At 60.6% G+C, this 24,300-nt stretch overlaps 1 protein-coding gene across 9 annotated transcripts in view; it reads right to left on the bottom strand.

Annotated features, from left to right (window-relative positions):
• Positions 1-643: 643 nt before the first annotated feature.
• CEP104 (centrosomal protein 104) overlaps positions 644-24,300 on the bottom strand; it is a 34,764-nt gene continuing 11,107 nt past the window's right edge. For 3 of the 9 annotated variants that reach the window (XM_074377595.1, XM_074377601.1, XM_074377604.1), the window contains 16 exons: positions 21,769-21,937; positions 21,184-21,339; positions 20,171-20,398; positions 18,674-18,964; positions 18,009-18,176; positions 17,240-17,413; positions 15,471-15,647; positions 12,130-12,336; positions 11,668-11,790; positions 9,861-9,897; positions 9,571-9,637; positions 9,127-9,235; positions 7,478-7,616; positions 7,255-7,322; positions 4,118-4,208; positions 3,287-3,570 (listed from right to left, as the gene is read on the bottom strand). In XM_074377595.1, coding sequence (XP_074233696.1) covers positions 3,437-3,570; positions 4,118-4,208; positions 7,255-7,322; positions 7,478-7,616; positions 9,127-9,235; positions 9,571-9,637; positions 9,861-9,897; positions 11,668-11,790; positions 12,130-12,336; positions 15,471-15,647; positions 17,240-17,413; positions 18,009-18,176; positions 18,674-18,964; positions 20,171-20,398; positions 21,184-21,339; positions 21,769-21,937 — 2,338 coding nt within the window. In that variant the 3' untranslated portion in view covers positions 3,287-3,436. The other 6 variants (XM_074377597.1, XM_074377598.1, XM_074377599.1 and 3 more) reach the window with 6 other exon arrangements.

Raw genomic sequence — 24,300 nt, 5'->3', positions numbered from 1 at the left:
GGGGGGGTGTGGGTGGGGAGGGAGAGAGCAGCCGCCCTGCAGCCCCTTGGGGGCTCCAGGACGCCCCGCGGGGTCGCCGCGCTGTGGTAGCGGCCCGGGCGGCCGCCCCCGCCCTGACCGCGGCCCTCCTGTCCGGCAGCGGGCCTGGCCGGTGGCGGCGGCCCGGGGTGGGTGGGTGGGTGGGGGCCCAGGCCTGCCCAGAGCTGCGCTGCCGCGGGGCCGACACGCCGGCCGCGGCGCTCGCGGGGCTGCGGGCGGCACTTCGCCCCGGCAGGTCCTTGTGCTTAAGAACGAATCTAGTTTCGAAGAGCAGAAAAGCGGCGGCACAAACGAGCAGCGCGCTGCGCGGCCCACACGGGGAGCCTCGGTGCGTCGCCGCGAGGCGGTGGCGCCGCGGCGCTTGGTTCCTGCTGTTTAACTGTAACGCTGCTACGTTAACATACGTATTTGTGTAAAGGGAAAACTGCATGATAATTTCAAAATGGAAACAAGTATAAAATCTTTAAAGCTGGTAAAAGCTTGAAACCACGCTGAATCAGAGAACATACTGTATTTTCACTTATTTGAGGAACGAAACAGCTCTGTTGGCTGGTAGAAGTACCCTCTCTCAAAGGGGAAAGAGCAGAGGGACTATAATGTGTGAACCTCTCCTGGGCACAGTTAGAGCATTTATAAAATTCTCACTTTATTCCACAGGCTAAAACTGGTCACTAGTTTAATTTGTAGACAGCTTAAAATCTGTCAGCTTCTTCAGCAGTAAACCCGTCTTGACAGGTAACTTATTTTAGGAACCAAACTCTCCCAGAGCAACTTCACGCCCTCTGCCCTCTGCCCAGCGAATCTCAGCGGTTCTCTGAGGCTTCCGGCCTGGGCTGCACCTGCGTGTTGACGGAAGTCAGTGTCATTTACGAACTGCTTTTTAATCATGATCTAAAATTAAAAGCGACAAAACATTTAGTAATCTTTTTATTATTTTAATATGCTCAGATGAATTAACCCCTAAACCCTAAAATAACAGCAAAAATATATTACTTATTTGATAATTCTGGTACCTGAAATAAAGACAAATAGAAAATGATGTTAAAACATTAAAAAGCTGTAAATTTTCATGGAGTATTTACATTTGTATTCTAATGCCAAATTTATAGATACAGTTCTTTTAAGTTAGACTGATAGAATATTTTGAAGTATAAATAATAAAAATAAATAGTGTTAAGTATTGACGACAAATTCCTGAATGAAATTTGTTATTAATTACTGTTCCGAGTTTAGATATTTATTCACGAACGGCCAAGGGAGCTTACAGGTCCTTTTTCACTTCCCACCCTTTATTCCTGGTTCCTTAATAGTACTGCACCCTGTAAAGCTTTTAATAGACACTAATCTCTGCCGGGAATCATCTGAACGTAAACACATGGTTCTTCTGTAAGCAGCAGGGCTAATCTGCTTTAAGTGTGCTCGATTTTGTTTGTCAATCACTAAAAATTTAGTATTTTTACAATTATCTTCTTTAAGTTACACTACATAGAAAACATACCGTATGTATTTCTGGGAAGTTCTGACTGAAGAGAAAAGAATAATTTCTTGGCTACCTTTCCTCATTGTTCTATGTAAACAAGTGTTTTCTCTGTGCCTCAGCAACGGGTTAGGGGATCGAGGAGCACCTTTCTGAGACCAGGAAGCGTCACTCTGTAACTGTTCTGGCGTCCGTCCTCCGCTCTGGTGCAGTGTTCCCTTCTCCCCCATGCTTTTAAACTGAGTACAGTTTTGAAGGGAATTCTGTTGGTCAGTCACATTCTTGCTCACCGTTTTGAGTCAACCATATGAGAGATACTAGTTTACCAAAAATGGAGATTGATTAGTGCAAATTCATGGTCACTAACATACCCAGGGAATACCTTGCTTAAATAGCTATTAATTTTTTAAAAAATGGGTTTTGTTATTTCACGTGGATGGGAATGAAAGATTCTCATCCGCCAATGGTGTAGCCTGGGAGTCACCGACCCCGTGTTTGTGTCCCTGAGCCCCGTGACGCTCAGGAGGGAGGCCCACCTCTGGGCACGGGGTGGGGTGGGGAGGGCCAGCTTCCTCCGGTCTCCGGTGGAGGGGGCCCCTGGGGACCACAGGCATGGACGGCAAGTTTCAGACACAGGCTGGCTTTTCTCTGCAGCTACCCGGATGTGAAGCAAGTTGAACCAGTTCCACAGGACGGGATGGTGGATCAGGAGCTGGTTAGGAGGCTGGATTTGGAGGTTTGGTTTCATCATTTGAAGTAGTTTTTGGTGTTAGAGTGTCATACAAAGTGTTCGAGGAAAGTGAACTTGCAGTTTAATTCCAGCTCGGATCTGGGCGGGATGGGGTGGCGGGCGAGCAGGTGCTGGGCCGCTGGCCCGTGTGGGAGGCCCCCTCGTGACCGTCACACACAGGGCAGGTGCTGGGGCTGCTCCGTCTGCCGTGACCGACACGCCCAGGCGAGCGCAGGGCAGTCAGTGGCAGGGTGTTGCATATTCTTTAGGAAGCACCCCAGGAGGGGCCTGACGTGGAGCCGCCAGTGTTACCCCAGATCCCTGAGGGGGCCGGCAGGGGTGGGGCCAGGTGGGCAGAGACCCTCATGAGCATCTGGCCAGGGGGAGCGAGGGGGCTGTACTGAGGGCTGCGGTCTTGACCTTAGTTCTCCTGCCGTGGACCACGTGGGGTCTGCTGCCCTGTGGGGCTCGGTGCCCGGGGGAGATGCCCTGCGGACCTGCTACCACGGGCGAGAGAGACCGATATAGGAAGGGTGCGCAGCGGGGTTTTTATGGGAACCGCTCCAAGCCGCGGAGGGAGGGGCGCTGTGCTCACACCAGGCCCCTGCACCCGGCCTGAGTGGCGCCTGGTCCAGCGCGCGACTGGGGCAATGGCTCCGGATCCTATTCTAACAGAGTGTCGCTCTGGCACTGACACTGGGCCTGAGACCCGAGAACGGTGGAAACCTGATGGCCAGAGCGACAGTGAGGGCAGGGCCGGACTCTGGACGCGGGCTCTTGGCTCGGCTCCACACGGGCGCCCACAGTGAGGCAGGAGCCCAGGGCAGCAGGGGTGGAGTGCAGGGGTCGCCACACCCAGAGGTGGCCTTCAGGAGACGGGGTGTGGTCAGGTCGGGAGGTGGCTCAGTGCCCACGGTGTCACCGCTTTGTGAATGTCCTGCCCAAGCCTCTCCTCAGGCCCCCCCTGGGTGTCGGGATCTTGCTGCCGACCTTTGACACTGAGGTCCCTATGGTGCTCGTGGCTGGGCCTTTCCCTGCAGTGGACACATGGAGAGAGCACGGGCACTGTGTCAGGGGGAGACGGATGGGGGTCAGCCACAGTCCGAGTGGTCTGGCGCCACTGACACTAGGCGGGTGGGGGGGCACCAGGGGTGTGACGCTCCCACTGGGCTCGGCCGGAACCCACGGGGTCAGCACCGCACCCGGCGGTCACTCAGCTCCCAGGGAACCGGCCGGGCAGGCCCCTGTTGGGGGGGCCGTGCTGGCCACACAGTAAGTTGCACGTGGGACTCAGAAGAGGAGGAAGAGAGCCCAGAGGAGAAGCCTGAGGTGGGAAAGGAAAATAGAAATGCCTGTTTCCTAATGATCAGCTTCAGACACTTAGCTCCTGAGGTGAGCGGGGCTCGCTGACGCGCCGGGCGCTCCTCCTGAGGGGCCGCGGGGACCGGCACCCGCAGAGCACAAGACCTGTCCCCTGTTCTCCCGCTGACCGCACTCCCGAGGCACAGCTGTGCGCCCCCCATCTTCCAGGTCAAGAATAACTTTGCAATGAAAACTCATTTTCCTGGAAGGCGTCCCAACCCGACATAGAGCAGCTGCAGTGGGGACCTCGAGGTCAGGCGGTGCTGTCACCCGTGGGCCTGCTACTGAGCCTCGTGTCTTTGAACACTCAAGCTGGCCATGTGGAAGGACACGGAGAACCAGGGTGTGCGCCCCTGGGAGGCCCACCGTTTGGTTTGTTAGCTCCGTGAACGCCACCACAGAGCCTGGGGAAAAGCACGGTCACAACAAAGGGCCTTCGGCAAGAGCTGGGGCGGGGACAGGCTTGGTGACATGCAAGGGCCCAGTGGCGTGGGGGCAGGCCGTCTTACCTGGCGGCGGCACGGGGGCCTTGTGCAGCACGTGTGTCCGGCGCAGGTTCATTGTGCAGCCGGCAGGGCCCATCAGGTGCGCCTTCCATGCCTGAAATGAGAGAGGCACATGGGGCAGCCATCAGGCCACCAGCAGGGCCACCAAGACAGTGAAGCCAGAGGGAGCTACGCGCCGCAGCTGCGGGAGTAGCGCCAAGCTCTGTGTGAGTCCTGGGTCTGCCTGCTCCCCATCTCCAAGACCTCCGGGCAGGTGCGCCTGGGAAGCACCCAGTCTCGCAAGACGGCTGGCCTGTTTCACATCCCCTGGACCTCACTGCCACTGGGCACAGCAGGCTAGGACTGCTCCGCCGAGGTGCGCAGGTGTGTGACGGCGGTTCAGGGGCACACAGGCCGGGGCGCAGGTTCAGGGGTGTTGAGGGTGGCTCTGCTGCACAGCCAGCAAGGAGACAGACCGTGGTCCTACAGTGATGAAGAGAGCTCTGGCAATGCCGGGAGGAGCTGGGAAGTGGCTCCTTCCCCGGTCCAGCCCTCGGACGGGGACGCAGCCCGGCCGACACCCAGTGCTGCCCGGTGAGACCCTGAGCAGAGGGCCCGGTCAGGCTGTGCCTGGACTCTCGACTCAGAAACTGAGCGAGCAGACGGATGTTTCCGCCACCCAGCGAGTGTGTGGTGCTTTGCTAAGAGACACGGAGAACGCAGAGGGATGGAGAGCAGCGCCAGTGCCAGCGCCTCGTGGCTGTTTGCTGGGGGCCAGACGCCGCCCTGTCGAGGCGGACGCTGGGGGCGGGAGGCGGGGACGGGGAGGCGGCCACCGTCTGCACGGCTCAGCAAGGGGACACACTGGGTCTCCGGGGGGGTGGGGGCTGGCCGTGCGTGACAGAAGAGCGCGAGGGTGGCAGTCGCTGCAGGGGCCCAGCCCGGGCGGAGGAGGCGTGAGGGCTGCTCACATTCTTCTCTAAAAAAGGCCGAACAGTCTGAAGCCCGTCCTGCGCGAGGAGGGCGGTGCGCCGGGCGGGGCCGCAGCTTCTGTGGGGCCTTCTCTGAAGGCGCCTCATTTTATAGGCTCGGGAACCATGTAAATATTTTAAATAATTATAGAACTTGATTTTTAAAACCCCCTAAAACTTGACCGTAAAATGAAACAACGAAGCTGAAAGGGCCCGCGGTTGGCGCCAGACCGAGCAGAGTGACTCCGGGGACTGCTGAAGGGCCCGGGGCCACGTCCCAGCGGGGTGCCCGGGAAGGACAAGGGGCGGGGAAAACTTATGTCCCGTGGCTGTCCCGGCGGGCAGCGCCAGCGCTGCCGTCCTGAGACCGTCCCAGGAGGTCAGCCATGCCTGAGACTCCGACTCTAACTTCTCGGGGGAAGACACAGATGTGACATGGACGGGGCGGAGACCCGTGCAGCTCCGACTCTGAACTGGAAGTGTCGGTAGGGTCTTGGAGGTGTTCCTCTCCACGCTTCCCCGGCTCCGACCACCGAGAGAGAGCCCTAGAACGGCGATGACCCCGGAACAAGGAGCACCCGGGGGGCCTGGAATGTCACCTCCCTGGAGGGAGCTGGGATCCAGGCCCCCGTGAAGAAGGGGCTGGTCCCAGGCCAGGCGCAGGGATGGCAGGCTCGGCCGGGCCCCCGTTCACACCAGAAAACGGGAAGCTCAGGTCCGCCGGGGCCATCAGCTATGCCGGGGGCCCTTCTGAAGGGGCGACACCGGCCTGAGGTGGATAATCCACCATCACTAAGCAGGTGACTGCGATGACTGAACACGTCCAGAGCTTGAATCCGTGATTTCATGCCGATACTAAGACCCGAGCAAGTACACTCCCACTGGAAGATACCGGGGACCCAGCTTGTGAGTCTGAAAACCCGTAAACAGTGGGAGAGAACTGGACGGCCCCCGTGTGCTCCCCCCACACAGCCTGGCCTGGGGACCCAAGGGCAGAGGAGACAGCTTTCTGCTCAGAGAAACATTCTAGCCACCGATGAAGGCGGTGGGGCAGTGCTGGGGCGTTTGGACCCTGCAGCCCCGATGAGGTCACGATCCAGCCTCGAGAGTCACACGTCCCTGCCTCCTCGGGGAAGGACCCATGGCCATCCATGAAGTGACCACAGGGGAAACTGGTAACTCAGCCCTGTATCTGACCCAGCCTCTAGATCCAACAAGGAGCCCCCACGGGACAGACACCTCCCTCCCTGTGGGAAGGAAGCCACTGAGAGAGCCATCAGCCACCCCCTGGGGCCTCATCCAGGTGCCGCTGAACAGATCAGCATTGTGGGGTCCCTGGCCTGGGGGGCACTGTCTGGGGAGCTGGGCGGATGCCGCTGCGGCTACGGGACAAGTCCTTCCAGGGCGTGAGGTAACAGGACACGCTGTCTGGGGAGCAGGTGACCAGGGCCCCACGTGAGGCCAGGCTGGCAGTGAGCAGACAGCTACACGTGGAGGGTGGGGATGTGTGGGTCCCCTGCTTCTCTGTTGGGTACTTGACATTATCTGAGAAGGGGCAGAGACGATGAGCCAGGACAGCGGGAGGGCTGGAGGGATGGGTGCCCGGCCCCACGTTGGGCACGAGTCTGTGTCAGGAGAAAGCCACCTGCTGGGCTGGGACCAGAGAGCAGAGGCCAGATGCGGCAGGTGGGCGGCGGAGGCAGGGCCCGGGGGCTGAGCCACTACGGGCCCCATGGGGCTCGGCGTCCCCTGCGGGCACACAGAGCAGGGCGCCGCTGACATGTGAGCCGGAACAGCCATCGCCCCTGATGCCGAGGACGGGCACATGAAGGCAGAGGTGGGAGAGGGAGACCCCGCGATGTCAGGCTGGGGCGGGGAGCACCGGGGACCAGACACAAGGTGGAGTTTCCAGACTGGCCTGGGCTCGGCTTTAGCTGTCAAGAGGGGCCAGAGTGTTATGGAATCTGGCCAAGATGCCAGTGAGGCCCCGGCTCGGAGATGAAGGCCAGGCCCGGGAAAACCAAACCACTCATGCTTCTACCCCAAGGAGGTGGGGCGCCTCTGAGAGACACTAGAGCTGTCCCGGCCAGAGAGCCTGGCGAGGTGGGGGCAGAGCCCGTCCACTCCCCGAGCGCCTGCCATCCTCGTGGTCGCCCCCGGGCCGGGTCCGCCCCCAAACAGGCCCCGCACCTCTTCTCCAGGGGTGAAATTCTCGTGGCACAGAGGACACCGGTTTGCTAGCTTCTCCGGTTTGGCAGCTGAAACGAGTTCAGAAGACGAGACCTGGTTACTCCTGTGGGCCGGGGCCGGGGCCGGGGGTGGCGGATGCACCCCTGCAGCCCCGCGGACACTAGATCTGAGCCCCCTGACCCTGCTGGCACAGACGCCCGGGGGGCTCAGGGGCCGGACTCACGGTTGCAGTCTTTGGCTTTGATGTGTCTGGGCAGCTCTTCCTTCACAACAGCCTCACTGCAGCGGTGACACTTCCCGAAGCTGGCCTTCTTGTCACACTCCATCAGCAAGTGCTCCGTCAGGCTGCATATCTCCACCACCTGGGCCCGGAGGGACGAGGCGGTGCTGAGAGCGTGACAGCCCTGCCCTGGGTCCCCAGCCCACGAGCACCATGAGGGAAGGGACGCGTGCACACCTGTTCCTGCTGTGGTCCTCGCTGCACTTTGCTAAAGACCCCACATCCTGCATGTCACGCCACCTCAGCCACATATAAAGGCCACTGCTGGGGCGGGTGGGGGCGAGGAGCTACGGTTTTACTGACGACCATCCTAGGGGCCTGGAGTGTGGCCATGGGGTCCCATCCCGGCTCCCTGCCGTTTCTGGGCACATCACAGAGACAGGAGTGCAGCAAGATGCTGGGAGAGCCTCTCGCTACTCTTGACAGCTTTGCTGGGGGCGGTTCGTACACGCCTGAGAGCTGAGTTCCCCGCCAAAGACACATGCTGCCGGAGGGCTACGCGGGGCCGGGCGTCTACACTGCCAGCCAGGGAGTAGCTGCTGTGGGGGCGGGGGGGGGGCTGCCCATCAACACTCTGCTCTGCAAGCCTGAGCCCCCAGGAGTGGGGAGAAGGGGAGTCCCTCCCAGTTCCCTCTGCTATCAAAAGGGGGCCGGCTGCCTCCCAGGAAAGACAAAAGCTGCGGGGGAGAGACTTCTTCAACAGGACATGCGAGCACGAAGCACAAAGCAGACTGACTAGGTGGATGAGGTTAAAATGCAAAGCTCCTGACGTCAGAAGGAAGCCCTGACGCGGGGGCACACGGCGCACCGGCAGCTCGGCATGCATGTCCCCCGTGCTGAGAGCGACCACGTGTCAGTGAGACCGAGGCTGCCGCCCAATCCCCCAACGGGCGGGAGCCCAGCAGGGCTTCCCACAGGAGGGCAGAGAGGCCGTGGGCACCAGGCCACCTCGCTGCTCAGGAGACGCGCGGGAGCAGCCCTCCAGCCGGCCGCGGCGCGCGGGGCACTGCTGGCACGAGGCTGGGGGACGCGGGCACAGCCAGCGCTCCCACGAGTTGGCGGTGCCCAGCAAAGTGCCATCAGACGCGTGCCGCAGACCCACCCCAGAAGGTCTGCAGCGACACTGCTCATAGTGGCCTCGATGTGGACACAACCCGAGTCCCACAAACAGGAAGGAGGATGGAAACCCTGGATTCAGACGGCGGATGAGACAAAGCAAAGCACCGCACACGTCGGGTGACAGGAAGCGTGCTGACAGAAAGCTCAAGAAGCGAGACACAGAAACCAGACAGAGAGGGCTCTGGAGGGGGCCCTGGGGTCCTGGCCTGGTGGCTGTCAACTGCTGTGTTTGTCCAGTGACGGTTCAGGAGCTCAGCACCTGTGACCTGTACACACTTACACGTGTGTCTCACACCTTAAGAAAAAGTCAGAAAAATCAACCCCGAACCAAATGGGGCGACAGACGTTCAGCTGCTCTCCCCACAGCTTTTCCTCTGCAAATACTAAGGCCTGGGACGCTGCTGATCCGGCCTTTGGGGACCCGTGCGTCCGGCCTCACACCTGGGTCGGGCCGGCCGTGCCCGGCGCCTGACCTGTCTGCAGTGGTCACATCGCGTCAGCATGAGGCAGTGCTTCCAGTAATGGAGATCCAGGCCTTCTTCTGTGAAGGATTCACTCCTCTCCCCGCAGAAAATACACAAACTGAAACAGGACGGGAAGGCCAGAGCTGAGGCGCAGCCGGCCTCGCCGTCACCAGGAGCTTGGTGCCCTGTCCCCGCAGCTGGAGGGGCCCCGCGTGGGTGTCTGGTGGCCCCGGGGGCGGCTCTCGGGAGGCGAGACGCCTCCTCTGAGTGGAGCTCACTCGCTTGCTGATTCCAGCCGCCGGGTCAGAGGGCAGCTGCCCCAGCTTCAGGGCTGACGGCGGGGGGAGCCCAGCGGGCACAGGGGCCTCACGCACGCGGGGGCGCGCTGACCCGACAGCATCCTCCCGCTTAGCCCTCTGACTGTTCCGTGACAGAGCAAAGACCTGTACTCACTTATCGAGGCAGCGACTGTCTGGGATTTCTGGAGCGCTAGGTGGGGCCGCTTTCCCTCCTGGAGTGTCTGGAGAAATGAAGAAGGCAATTTAAATAACTTTTTGTAGAAAACGATTTTCCAAGCTTCACTAAGCAGGCTGATGTGAGGTATAAAGGGACGCCGGGCAGCGCAGGCAGCGCGTTTGACACGCAGCACTGCAGCGGCCGAGCGCGGCCGGCCTCCCGCACCCGTCTGCTGAACGAATGAAAGTGGTTTCCACCCGAAGGCCCCTGGCGTGCACGCCACGTACCCGGATCCTGCGCCTTGGCAGCTTCGCTTTCTTTCTCCTAAGACACAAGAACAGAGAGGTCAGGGACAGTGCGCCGCGGTGAGCGGGTCTCTCCACGATCCACGTCCTTAGGTTTTGCTGGAGAATTTATACCAGGAAACGACACAGCCCTTTGAAAGAGTCGTCCATGTCAAACGTCTGCCGCCCCCTCCGTCCTGCTCTCCCCTGGCCCCCCCCTCGGGGCTCTGGTCTCCCGACTCCAAGGAAATGCTCTGCAAGGCCACGTACGCCTCCTCCAGGTCACCCGCCCATGGGACATCTCCATGGGCTCCCAGCAGCCATGACCCCTCCTCGCCTCTCCTCTGGTCCCTTAGCTGGGCTCCAGGGTGCAGCCCCCTCCCCTGGTGCACCCTGTACTCAGTCCCCCACCCCCACCCCCCGCCTGTCTGTACAGACCCTGCCGGAGCTCTCACCCAGTTCCTCGGTTGACACCCATCTCTGCGCCGATGACACAGACGTCTCAGCTGTCACCCCAGCCCTCAGTGCCACCCAGCACGTACTTGGGTGTGGAATGTCACCTAAACTCCACTTAACCAGACTACCCTCCCGCGTCCCTCCGCGCCCCCTCACAGCCTGCTCTGGGGGTCACGGCCCCTTCAGTGGCCCAGCTACTCAGGCTGAAACTTGGGGAGATTGGGACGTCTCCCTCCCTCTCCTGGGCTAGCCTGTCCGGACCCTCCCAACCCCACAGGGTCCACTTCGGAACACACGCCGCGTCCAGGCACTTCACCCAGCCTCCGCTTCCCAAGCCCTCCTCCGCCCCAAACCCCAGGGCCAGGAAACCGTTACTGCCTCTGGAAGGTGATTAGTTCAAGACCCTCGACGGCTTTCTAAGTCATCCTGGCGAGTGGTCTCCACTGTCCCCGGCGCTCGCCAAGGACAGAAGGCTCTGGGGCTGAGCCTGACGGTCCGGCTGAACCACCTGCTGGGTGCTCTACTCAGTTCCCCCACTTGTACGTAAGGGGAAGGAGAATCACCCACCTGAGGCGAGAACCCGCTGGGACACGGGTCCAGTGGGCGTTGGACACTGTCCCCACGCAGCCCATGGGCCCCTTGCCTCCCATCTTCCGTTCCCACTCCTTTAAAGTCACTGACCCGCAGTGTTCAGTGGAAACGTCACTGTCACTTCAGCATGTACTCAGCACATTTCTCTTTTCTCCGCTCTTATCCATTCACTCCTTTCTAACAAGTGGTGGTCAGAGCCCTTCCCACGAGCCTGCCTCGGACACCGCTCAGTGTGGTGGCCCGACTCGCTCGTGCACGACCGAGCTTCTGCCCCCTCCTTACTGTCAACTTAAGGAGCTGAGTCACAGAAGTCAGTGTGATGAGGCCAGTCTACCCTAGAAGCAGGGAAGCTGAGCAGGGACACGTGTGCACTCGAGCACACACCATCGGACCCCCCACGGACTAGGACTAAGGGGTTCCGGAGGGGGAACGTTTGTCCAAAGCCTGCTTTTCACTGCAGGGAAGTCAGGCCCTCGTGTTCAAGCTTCCTTTCTCCTTGGCCTCTGAAGGGGGCGGGGAGCTTCCGGGAGGAAACCTGCCCATGCCCTGCACCCAGCGCCCCGGGCTCCTGCCCTCCAGTCCCCAAGTCCCTCTCTCAGCAGTGACGGCCACTCCCCTCACCCCCCAGACCCCAGGGGATGAGGGGCATGCAGATGAGTTACTACAGGATTCCCTGTATTCACCCCCAAACTAATTCAACAAGCAAGAGAGAGTGAAGACAGCCCTCGTGCGCCCACGGAGAGCACACCGACACGCGGGGCACCTGCAGAGCCCGGGCCCGGGCCCGGGCCTGCAGCTCCCTCGGCGCCGCCGCCTGGCCCTGCAGGGCTGTCATCTCCTCCTCCTTCCGTTTTTCCGCTTCTTCTGTGGCCACTCTCTTCTGCGCCTGGTACAGAATTATTTTTCTGTTAGAGCTGATTTATTTCCAGGGTGGTCTTAGGAGTCGAGAGACAAGTCGCAGCACGTCAGTCATGTTTCTCACACACTGTTATTGTCACTGAGGCGAACGTCAGAAAGGCCTCTCTCACAGACGCTCGCTGTTGCCGCACCCGCAGGTGCCCCCGCGGCCACAGCGCGCCTGCTTGCAGGCAGAAGTGGGCGCCGGCATGAGCGCTGCGGGGGGTGTGTTCCCGGACACGCGGCGCCTCCTGTCGGGTCGGTTCCCTCATGCACAAGTCACTTCTTACGTGTGGGATCAGAGCAAACTCTGTGAAGGTGAACTTACCCTAATTTCCGCATCTGTGGGTCGGCCATCGATTTTCGCAAATCCCTCAAAAATGGTTTTATAGAGAACGTTCTTGCGGGTGGCGCTGTCAGCCGGGGGCAGGTGCTCCAGAACCGCGGCCCGGTGCTGCGCGTACAGGCCCAGGATCAGACGCACCGCCGCCTCGCGGACCTCGGGGACTCTGTGCTCCAGGGCACGTGCTGAAAACTGAGCGTAAGGGTGGGGGGGCCCTTGTTGTCAATGACCCTTATGATGGCCGCGTTTATTTTTCCAGCATGAAAGAAACAAGGGTACATGATCAACATTTGAAAAATAAAGCGACGCCCACAGAGTTGCAGCCATAAAGATACAGTTCTTCCCACCTTCTTTCTTTACATGCGCAGGTGAGTTCGTGTTGTAGGCACAGCTCAGAGTCTTGCTTTTTTTCTGCTTCAAGCATTAACTACCACTTTCAAAGCTATGTCCTCCCACAAACTTCATATTAAATGCTACCCAACGTTTCAGCCACAGAGGAGCGGGAATCAACAGACGTCACTCTCCACCACCCACAGCACCCGGCGTCACCAGTTTGCCGCGTTTGCTTCAGACCTGTCTAAAAGTCAGAGCACAGACGCCTGTGCGGGGCCCTGCGGTCCCCCCGGCCCGTTGTCTCCTCCTCCTCGGGGGCCGCGATCTCCGAGGCCGGGGGCCTGCACCCTCCAGATGTCCTCACTGGCTGCCACGCGTGCACATGGGTGTGTGCAGGGTGCGTGCACGCACGCAGATGTTCTGTTCTACGCGACAGATGGCCCACTGTGCTGTGGTCCTGACACGGCCTCTTACTCAGCCTTCTTTTTTTGAGATCTGCACACGGACAAGATTCATTTCATTCATTCTTCCTGCTTCAAGTACTTTGGTGTCACGTGGACCTATCAACGCACCGCCAGTTCCTCTCGCGGTAAATCCACGACCTGGGGGGTCCTCCCTGGGTCAGCCTCACACACTGGCTTCCTCACTGCCCACGTCATCACCTGCCACATGCACTCAGCTCCTACCCCGGTCCCTGTCACCCTAACCACTGCCCACCTCCAGGGGCTCCAATCTAAGGATCCACGCCCTCTCCTCCGATGATCACACCTCCCTTTCCAGCTCGCTAGTCTGCAGCCCCTCCTCCCCGCACGCCTATCACTGAGTCCCTCCGGCACGGCACGCATGCCCATCCTCAAGTCTGGGCCCTCCCTCCTTCCCTGTGATCACCAGCAAAGCAGAGCATGACTGCAGAGCCGGGGGTCGTGCTGGCAGGTTTCACGCTGGACTCGCAGCCGCAGCCGCCCTAGGGGTCCTGGCGTCGTGTGGTGAACTGACCTGTGATGTTTCCTGGGCCTTTTCCCTTCTCAGACGCCCAGGGCAGTGTCCCCTACTTCCTTCTCGCCTCCGAAGCCCCCACCGTCCACTCGTGGCTTAGAGCTGACCTCCTCTCATTAAGGGGAGGGCTGGTCCCTGCTCTGCTCTGAGCCGGCCCCCTCGAGTGTGCTCGGAGCCCAATCTGTCAGCTACAGCGGGTGCTTTGTTCCTGCTGTCAAACCCTCACCCCCCTCCCACTTTGATTCATCTCCTCTTCCCTCTGTCTGGTTGCATGGCGCTGCACTCAAGTGGACCAGCACAGGGCCATGTGCCCCACAGTCCAGCCCCTCGTCTTCCTCCCAGCCCCTGCGGTGAGGAGGGCTGCCACGGTCAACAGAGATGTGGCGGGAATGGCTTGGCCCACGGAAACCCCCACTCACTTTCCTCTCCTCAGGGACCTGGGCGGTCACGTAGGGAGCTGCGACATCACACGTGGGGGAGGCTGAGTCCCTGAAGGCCCGCGCAGAGCAGAGCAGCTGACGGCTCTGGCCGCGACAAGGCTGAGCTGCCACCGAAGGGCTCGTGTCTGTCACTGCGGCTCAGATGACTGGAGCCGAGGCTCCTGTCGGGACCCTGACGTGGGCTGTGAACACGGGCGGGCTCTGGTCTCTGGTGGGGAACCGGAAAACCGAACGTGGAGGTCGGGGAGACGGCAATCCATGTCACACAGGGCAAACAGCTGACACCGGGTCACACAGAGAAGGTGGGCCGGGGCTACTGCTCTAGTGGTGAGACAGGTGAACGGGCATAATCAGGGGACTGGTATATCTGGGGAGGACTGGCCGCCTTTGGCGGTTTCACAGCAGAACAAGTCCAGCTCCAGAGAGAACTGGAAGTCTGCGGCCAGAGTGATCGAGGCGGGAGGCACCAGGGATCCAAGCAGGGAGCGTGCAGCTCGACCTCATGTTAACAGGCGCTCTCCGAGAGCTGGCTGGGAACGGACTGCGGGCCCAGAGGGATATGGAAGCCACCGGGGAGTCTGTGACAACCAGCAGGAAGAGAGACAGTGGTGGCTGGTCAGGTTCTGGAAACATATTAAGGAAGAGCCACGGCACTTGTTGATGGAGGTCTGAGACAAAGGGAGGGGATGGAGTGGACCCCAACGTCTGTGTCCTGTGCAAACCTCCTGCGGCCAGATGGAGGGGCCGGAGTCCGCTGAGCGGGCAGCAGGAGAGGAGTCCCAGCCGCTCAGGGAGGGGATAGGCCAAGGCCGCAGGTCGGGAGCCCTCGTAAAGCGGCGGTGTGGCGTGGACGGAGACGCGTGTACAGAAAAGAGCAGCCAGGGCCCAGATGCTCGCACTGGAGCTGGGAAGTGGAGCGGAGCCACCGAGGGGCTGAGACGGCGAGGCTGGCGCTGCAGGAGACAGGCCTGGGGCCCCGGAAGCCGAGTGGAGAAGGTGCTTCTGGAGGCTTATTTATCCCAGTGTCTATGAGTGAAACAGGCCAGTACTAACAGGCCCCGTGTGCTCCTGCCACCTGAGTCATGCCAGGTCCAAGTCCGGGCTCTGAGTCCGTGGACGCGTGGAACAGCTGCACAGCTGCCTCCTCCCCGGCCACTGGCGGGAACGGGCGCGGGGCTGACGCAGGGCCGGCGGGAACTGACACGGCGGGACCCTCTCATCCGCGTGGCCCGGGGCCGCACGCTCAGAGCTATGCTGGCAACGTCTGGAGTCGGGACTAGGGGACCTCTGATTTGACAGGAAATCTCTCCCCTACACCTTCTGAGGCCCGTTAGTCATCCAAGCACAAAATCTGCATCTCCTCCTGCAGACCCGACATGCGCTGTGACGCGCTGTCTGAGCTGCACAACCTGCTCCCGTTGGGACAGGGCTCGGCACACGCACTCCGCCCCAATGTGTGCAGCGCCAGCAGTGGGGGGACCCCAGCGCCCTCAGAGGAACCGGCGTGTCCCTGAGGTCACCCGCCCGCCTGGCCAGGCCCCGGCTCGGGGTGCTCACCTTCATCACGCTGTCCACGGTGAAGCCCGCGCCCTCTGTGCCCAGGTCCCTCAGCAGCCGGGCCAGCAGGGCCATCTGACTGATCGCCAGGTGCGCTGAAGAGCCGGCTTTTAATGGCTGGACCAAGTAAGCTGGGATAATCTGGAGAGACCTGACCTCCTTACACAGGGCCATTTCCTACAAAACCAACAGAATTTGTTCACTTTCACTGGAAGAAGCTGAGGCAACTCAGTGCAATTCAGTATGCGCTCAAAGTAAACAAGGAAGGAAACGACAGGGACTAAGAAGGGACAGTGACAAATGGCAATAAAGCCATTGATTTCTAAGCTCCTGTTTCTATTTAAGACATAATAACAACTAGAAACAAAAACCTGCATGACCTGGAGATGAATGAAAGCTTCATAGAAAACGTGATTGAAAACTTAAGGTCTCTCTTCTCAGGATTTTCCCAACCTCAAGAAGAAGAGTTTCTGATTTCTAAAGCCCTGAGAGAAGTCAGCTCTGCCGTGAGAACCGCCATCCTGGCGGTCAGGGAACGCGGGCCCGAGTCTGAGGGGGCCGCCGCTCGGGCTGCCAGGAGCGCTGGGGGTGGGTGAGGGGCGCAGGTACCAGCCCAATCTTCACGTCTCCAAACATGAAACATGTCTCTTTCTATGATTAAGTCCTTTATCATTTAACTACCCAGACACAGGAAAAGAAAAAACTGCTAAAATGTTAAAGAAGAAGACTGGAAACATGATGAAACGTGGATAAAATAAGCTGTGGCACAGGAAGCAGTCCGCTTCAACGGGGCTGCAGGCCACACCGGCCGTGGTGCCCTCCTGCCTGGCGGCACAGTGAGCTCTCTCTCGGAGCCCGAGAGCAGCTCTGAAACACAGTGAGAGGGGAGGGGGGAGAGCGTCCCTCAGAGCAGTGTGAGCGGTAAACTCCCCGTGGGGCAGGCAGGCAGGCAGGCGCCGCCGCGGACACGGGGCCTCGGAGTCGGCCGAGGGGAGGCCGGTGCAGGACAAGGATGGACGCTCACGCAGGCGACCCTCAGCCCCACCGACGTCTCAGAGATTCATGTGGCTCAAAAGTGATGAGACAAAGCCATGCCGTGTCCCACGAGCACCCCAAGCGGTGCTATGTGCTCGTCCTCCCTGAAGACTTACACCCATGAAGCGAGGCCAGACCGGTGGTGCTTCGTGCTGGAGGGACGAGCCCTTTGAGACAGCGGGTGCTTTGGATTTCTTCCCAAGAAAGCCGTGCCGCTCGCAGCACTGTGCGCCACATGCGAAGGGGTTCACAGGCTTTCTGAAGCCCAGACATGAACCTTAACTTAACTTAAGACCTCCTAGACCAGGCGAATTCACTAAAGTGCCCCAAACTTAGCCATTTAACTCCATCTCGACATCTCCCCGTGCCCTGGCTAGAGGAGGCGTGTTTGCTGGAAAAATAAGAACATTTAGATCAAGACAGTTACACGTTTACTGCTACCTCTTTACCCCATTTCTCTGTTCTGATTTAGTTTCCATATATTTTTACTTATTTAAAATATGAATAGCCTACACTGAATAAGAGAAACACTAGAAAAAGCAAGCTGCACATTTTAATCATATTTAAGGCGAAATTTACCTTCCTTAGGACTAAGGAAAGTGTGACAGGGAGTCACTAAGGATCATCTGTGGTGCTCCTGAGCAGACAGAACCTTGCAAGGTGGGAAGGAAGCCGAGCCCCTGGGGGTGTGTGTTGATCACTCACGGTTTCCGATTTTACGGTGAAGCTCATACCTGAATAAAATTGGACGCCGTGCTCCGCAGGCGGGCGGAAGTGTCTCCGGTTCTCGCGAGCAGGAGGGGAACGGTTCTCTCCACGCAGTGAGCGGTTTCGAGCTTACTCAGCTTGTGTTTGGGGATATACTGCGTGATGATCATCTTCAACAACTTCAGAGACGCCTGGAAGACCTAAGGGAAAATCGATTAAAAACAGGTGAGCCGGGACCGCTGACTCCCACCCGAAGTCTGCAGGGGATTCGCCAGTAGTGATAAGCAGGGGCGTCATACTGAACACAACATGCGGTCTGGAAACGGCAAACTCAGCTGCCGTCCGAGCCCGCTTCCTGCAGGGGAGACGCACGCTCCCCTCTCCTGTGTCGTGAGGTCCCCGGGGGCCCTGTGTCTGACGTTCCTGTGCGAGTGGCTGAGCCCCGTGTGAATGCAGGCCACCCCGTAATGTGGGGCGCTGACTCGGGCTCTTTCGGGGTCAGGAACACTTAGCAGTGCCTCCCCAGCTCCCCAGACTTTACGAAACTCAAACACAAACGGGACGTTTATCAGCCCCGGGGAACCAGGCCTGTGCACCCGTGGGTTCTGAAGAGCGGAGTCATGACCAGTGGGACAGACCCCAGACCCATCACTGACTGCACTTCCTGCGGGAGACCCTCGTGCCCAGTGACTCCGCCGTGCCAGGGACAACGGCGCTGGGGGCCAGGCTCCCTCTGGGGCTGCCCTGCCCTCCTGGGCAGGCACTGGGGTCCCTGAGGGCGGACGGGGCACTCACTGGGGTCACTATGTCTCGGATGGCCCTTCTGATGAGGAAGACGGACGCCCGCAGCGTGTTCTTTAAGTCCTCCCTCGGGGTTCCGACCGGCGTCTCCGACAGCTGTTCATACAAGGCCAGCAGCGCGCCTTCCCGGTGTGACCACAACCTGGAGTAGGCGCCGGCCACCTGCGGGGGTGGGGGCCGCTGCCTCAGGCGGGCGCCCGGGCCACGTCCCCCTACCTGGCACCTGCAACCCCGGCCTTGCTTTGTTTCAACCGAAGACGTAGCTTTTCTCTGCCGACTAAGTAGGTGTATTTAGAGAAATACCCTTCCTAATGTGGAGAACTTAAGACCATGTCAGAACACGGAATGTGTGAGAGGCTCCAGCACGAGCGACCTTTGGGGGCAGGTGATGCCCTCATGTCCAGTCCTGCTCTGCGACCGTGTCCCGGGGCTGGCGGTGCCCACACGCGAGCTGGCGTCCAGCAGCACAGACACCCGCCTGAAGCGAATGCGCATCAGGAACCCTTCAGTCTGGCTTACGCACGTGCTGCCTTGCGTGACCCCCGAACAGCAAGGATGCAGGGCAGGGGGACCCCAGGGACAGAGGGCCCGCCCGCCCGCCCACCTCCCCCTGGCTGGCCTGTGGTTGGTGGCGCCTGTGCACGTGGCTTCCCCTTTACCAGGGCCTCGCCCAGCACGTCCACGGCAGAGCTGGCCTCTCTCAACACCTTCTCCGTCAAGGGCTCCGGCTCGCCTGCGGCGCCCGCTCTGGGGGCCTCACTGCCGTCCCTGTCACTCCGTTCCAGCTCCACGGCTGCCACCCCGGGCTGCTGGCGGATAGCAGGCAGAGGCCGCTCGTCGTAGGGCAGAGACTCTGGCTGCAGGAGGACAGGGTGGCTGCAGGGCTCAGTGCCGTCCTCCCCACCTGCCGATCCGGGTCTGCACCCGCGGGCTTGCCGCTCTGGACTCACCTGGTCAGAACCAGGGTGTTTTACTAAGCATCAGCCTCATCTGATCAGGACAACTTACACAATAGAGTGAGTTTGAAAAAAATTACATTAGGGTCACTGTTCCTTTCTAAGCTCAGTATAGACCCAATAGAAGGGCAGCGTTGGGGGTGTAGCTCAGGGGTAGAGGGTGTGCTTAGCATGCACGAGGTCCTGGGTTCAATCCCCAGTCCTGTCTCTAAATAAACAAATAGATGAGGAAAACTAATTACCCCCTCTGTCCCCCCAAAATAAAATAAAATAATTTAAAAAAGAAAGAAAAAAAAAGGCAATGTCGATTCTGCCTCGTTACTGTTTATGGGCCCAGGGAGGGCCACTGCGAGCCGGCTCCCTGGCCTCTGGCTACAGCTCACGCTTGCCCTCATCCGCCCGCATCCTTCCTTCCTCCCCAGTGCCCACCGGCCACACGGCCAAGCACACAGATGCTCCAGGGAGGCCCTAACAAGCCGTCGGCACCTCTGCCTCCTCTGGTCCTCGCCCTCCTGGGGCGGGCGCGGGACTGAGGCTGCACTCATCAGGGAAGACTTGGGGATTCTGCCCACAGTGGGATGCATGCTCCTCTTGGATGGCACAGTGTGCAACCCTGAAGCTGGGGGCCACGTGATGGGTTCCCCTAGGGTGCCCGGAACCACAGGAAACAGTTGCCGGACAGGAAGAAGCCAGGCTTTGCTGACACTGCCGAGCTACTTAATCAAACCGACCTGAAACCCGACAATCTCTTAAATTCCTGGTTATAAAGGCCAACAGCCCCCCGGTTTGAGCCCGGCCTTCTGCTACCTACAACACAGGGAGTTCTAGCAGATGCAGTGACCACACGGCGTGTGCCGAGGCTCTGCTGAGGTCACCTCAGGTCGGGTACCTGACAGACACTGTCCCCTCAGTCCGGGGAACGACCCCGAGTGGGTGGCTACAAGTTCACAGACAGATAGCAGGGGCCCGGGTGGGGTGTGCCTCAACCCTGCCGGGCGAGGGGGCAGGACCGGGCGGGGGCTGATTGCCTATGTCCCCACGTTCCAGCCACGGCGCTCTGCCCCTCCCCTGGAACACAGGCAGGAAAGGGTGTCCCAGTCGTGCCCCCCTACACGCCGCCCGCACCAGGAAGCCCCGCACACACAGTCCTCACGCCACACCTGCTGATCAACTGTACTGGTGCGACACCGAGTTACCAACCTGGGTCTTGGGAGGAGGGTCTGCGGTGGGCGGTGGCTGGTCCACTGCAGGGCACTGAGGAGAAGCGTCCGGGGCAGGGGCCGAAGGCTTCTCCTGCAGGAAGGGGTCTGCAAGGTGGCTTCCTGCCCCTCGTTCTCCTGGTGGTGGCAGTGAGGGCACCAGCTGCTGGTGGTGGGGGCTGACAGAGTGGAGGAGGGGCTGTAGGGGCAGGTCAAGAGGCCTTCGCATCTGGGGGAAAACGGGACACTTAATCCCCATGTCACTGCCATGCCAGGCCCAGCACTCTTGCTCCTGGGGTGGGGGTGCAGCGGTTTCACAAGGCAGAGGGCTGCAACCACACTGACAACGTCCTCCAGCCCTTGGACCGTCTCTGGGTGGTTCCCATGTGGACCCGCCAGCGACACGCATGCCAAATGCCTGTGTGACCCTGAGCACATGTGCACGGGCGCTGCGGCGTGGGGCAGATGGGCTGGGGCAGCCGCGGCCAGGGCTGGCAGCACCCGGGCTGGACCAAGCAGTGTGCTGGTGGCCCCGGGTCGCCCTGAGGAGCGCAAGGACTGGGCGGGTGTTACCTGCTGCTTTGGGCAGATGACGTGGTCACGACCCCCTCCTCACCCCGTGGACAGGGCGGGGAAGCCTGGCACAGAGCGGCCAAGGATGGAGGCCAAGCCAGCAGAGCTGGACCCGAAGGGTGGGCACCGGGCCCGGCAGGGAACCCCCAAGTCTGCACCCCCAGCACCATCCTCCAAGCGCTGGCGCTGGGCCTCAGTGTCCTGGCCTGTGACGTGGGCTCTGGAGACGAGGGCAGAGGCCCCTGCCCCACCCCTCCCTAGTCAGCCTGAGCCGTCAGGGTGATGCTCGGCCGACACCCCAAGGGGTGCGAGGGGCAGGGCCGCCACCAGTTCACCGACAGGGGCCGGGGAGATGGAGGGACCCAGCGGGGAGCCTTCCCACCGCCTCCTCTACCGTCAGGGGCCGCAGCCACCTGTCGCCCGCAGGCCTGCCTCACCCACCAGCTCGGCGTCCATCAGGTCATGCAGCCGCAGCTGCTCATACACGCGGCTGCGGTAGCGCTCCATCTGCTGCTTCTTCTCCTTGGCCAGGTCGTAGTCCTCCTTCTCCACCGCGCAGCGCTTCTCCACCTCGAACCTGCCCAGCCGCTCCCCGACCTGGGCACATGCGTCGGCTTTGCAGTAACGCTGGAGGACAGCGTGGGCGGCCATCCCCACGTCCCGGGGGATGGGGAGGGATGGGACTGTGCCTGCACGGCTAATGGCAGGTTTTTTAAAAAAAAGGTTCTTTGCAGGGGGATTAGGTTTATTATTTTACTTGTAACGGAGGTGCTGGGGGTTGAACCCAGGACCTTGTGTGTGCTAAGCCATGCTCCGCCCCTGAGCTGCACCCTCCCAGTCAGGTAGCTGTTAAGCACCTGAGGCTTCCTGCCGCGGCGGGACGGCTCTCGGGCCCAGGATGACTCTGGAGGAGCGCACCCCGGGACGGTGTGCTTTCGTCCATCCGGGGCCGGGCGGTGCTCGCCGCCCTGAACCCCCACCGACCCCCGCAGCCTCCGAGGCCCGCTCACTGTTCTGAACAGGTACCTTCTGCAAGTCGGCAATGGCTTGCTTCAGCTGCTTAGCGTAGTCGTAACGCTCCTTCCGCACTGCTTCGCGCTTCCTTTCATCTAGTTTGCGTATAATCTGTGCCACTTCCGGGTCCTGGTACATGTCAAAAGCTAAGTCATCTAGCGGGGAGATATAGTCAGATTTCCTAGAGGAAAGAAAAGAATGTTTCAGGGCCGGCGTCAGCCCACCTGATGCTGCAGAAGAAGAGGGGCCTGTGGGCTCAGGGCTGAAGACACCAGGGTGGTCTGGAAAGTGCCCCCCTGCCTCCAAAACTGGAATGTTTCCTGCTGAGAAAGTGGGGGCTCAGAGGAGCCCGTGACAGGCCTCAGGTCACGAAGCAGCAAGCCCAGCGGGTCTTTCTGAGGTCACAGCTCACGCGCTTGACCATGAATTAGCTGCCCTCGGGGCATCTGACCTTCAGTGCGTCCACTCACTCGTTTTTACTCACTCATTCGACAGGCACTCAGTGCAGACCATGCCGGGCTCTGCTGTGGGCGCAGGGACAGGACAGTGCGCGTGGATCATTGGTAGACGTGGGGAAACCAGAGCCAGCCGTGACCAGGCCCCTCCCCTGGCAGAGGCAGACTCGGTGGCCCAGGCAGGCACTTCCTGCCGCTGTAACAGTGACGGACATTAAAGATGGAGAACTGCTACCCCTGGGCTTGAGCCTCAAAGCGTCAGACTGTAAGACGTGGCTGCCCAGCCCTGCAATCAGGAAGATCCCTCCCGGAATAAGTGACCCAAGTCACCTGAATGCCCTGATTAAGTGCCACCCTCCTCCCCTCCAGCCCTCCAGCCTGCCAGCCAGCAGCTCTCCTCCAGGCCTGATGTTCAGAGTGAGACGCCAGTCTAACTACCCAACAGAAAAGCTGGGCGGACGCCTTTCACAGCCTCCCAATCTGCTGGGTCAGCGGCAGAAAGGAGACTGCTGGTGGCTCTGAGCTGGACGCCCTGCACACAGGTGAACTTATTAGACAGAGCATCTGTCGTAGAAGTTTGGTGGGTTAATAGTAAATTCAAACAGGACAGGGGACCAGGCCGTCTTTCAAAAGCACCAAGTCCCCCTCCCGACTCCCTGGCCTCAGGCAGTTTGCAGGAGGAGCCGCGGGCAGGGAGGCCGGGGCAGCTTCAAACCCCCTCATCTCAGTGGCGAGTGAAGAGCCCAGGGCCCACGTGTCGACGAGATCCGCGGGGCTACTGTGCCCAAGTGCACACTGACCCCTCAAGTCTAACTCTCGTCGCCTTGAAAATCTAGAGGTGAAACCAAGCCATCGCTGCAGCACGGAGGTCCACGAGGGACACAGCGGGGTCGGAATTCCGGGCATCTCAGGGCCCCGAGGAGCCCCAGGTGCCTGAGATGGGTTGTGCCTCTGGCACTGCACACAACCTTTCAGGACCTCACTTCACCTTCCAGAAGAACGGGGGGACGCGGCAGGACTGCAGTCCACTGGCCCACTTGGCCAACATGATACAAAACTGACTTAAAGAGAAACGAGACCCCCAGAGAGCTCGCATCGGGGGCCCCAAGCCCGGCCAGCCAGCGCCCCCCCAGCTCCTCAGCCTCGTGCGTCACCGAGGGTGGAGCCCCGGAGTGGCCCCACGATGACACCTGCGGGGAGTGGCTCGAGCACCTGATCCTTAGCGCTGCACTCCCTCGCCCCAGCTTCCCTCGTCCCCACCTTGAAAGGCAAGGACCCCATCAGGCCGAGGACCCGGGTCGAGACTGAGGAGGAGCTCGTGCAGGTGTGGCAGGTCACTCTTGTCACGACCTCTCACACACCACTGCCCAGCATGCCACCCTCACCGCCACCATGGTGGCCCCTGCCTCAGGCTCAAGGGCCCCCTGGAGCCCAGGCTGCAGGGGATGGGGCCCTGCAGGGAGCAGGCTCACTGGCCGCTGGGTGCATGCCTGGCAGAGCCAGCGGCGCCTGGGCCATCACCAACTCCGCGTATGATGCAGAGAAGCCGGCTTAGCGGCCGCGCCAGCACCCGACCCCATGTGAGAGATGGCGCACCAGTCACGGCAGACACCACACGGCTGCGGGAGCCCAGAGGCGTCTTGTCTTTTCTCTGCTGGGTAGCTGCTGTCAGGGACGCACTGGGTATCGTTTTGAATTCCCTTCTTTAGGCCGGGCACCTGGGGAGTGGCCCCTTGCTCCAGTGGACAGTGGGCACGTGGCAAGAGTGCTGGAGGCCTCTGCCCCAGGGGCGCCGGGATCAGGGGGTGGACAGGGCCCTGCCACCAGGCCCCTCAGCCTCGCTCTCCACACCTGACCCGCTAAAGAGAAGCAGCAAGACGGAGAGGTCTGGAGGGCGGTCACTGAGGGCGTGTGCGGAGGGGACCTGTAGAGACCCACGTCGCGTGCGTCCGCATCCCCCGAGGAAAGTTCCACAGCAGACAAGATGGCGCCTCCGGTAACTGGCCACTTGGCCAAGTGATACCTTCCAGTCTCACCCATGAACCTGCCTGTGCCTCTGAGGTGCCAGCTGGTGGCGACAGGCCCTTCA

The sequence above is a fragment of the Camelus bactrianus genome, chromosome 13 (genome assembly GCF_048773025.1).
Source record: "Camelus bactrianus isolate YW-2024 breed Bactrian camel chromosome 13, ASM4877302v1, whole genome shotgun sequence".
NCBI lineage: Eukaryota > Metazoa > Chordata > Mammalia > Artiodactyla > Camelidae > Camelus > Camelus bactrianus.
Note: the sequence above shows the minus strand (reverse complement) of the source record. Positions and strands in the feature narration are given on the sequence as shown.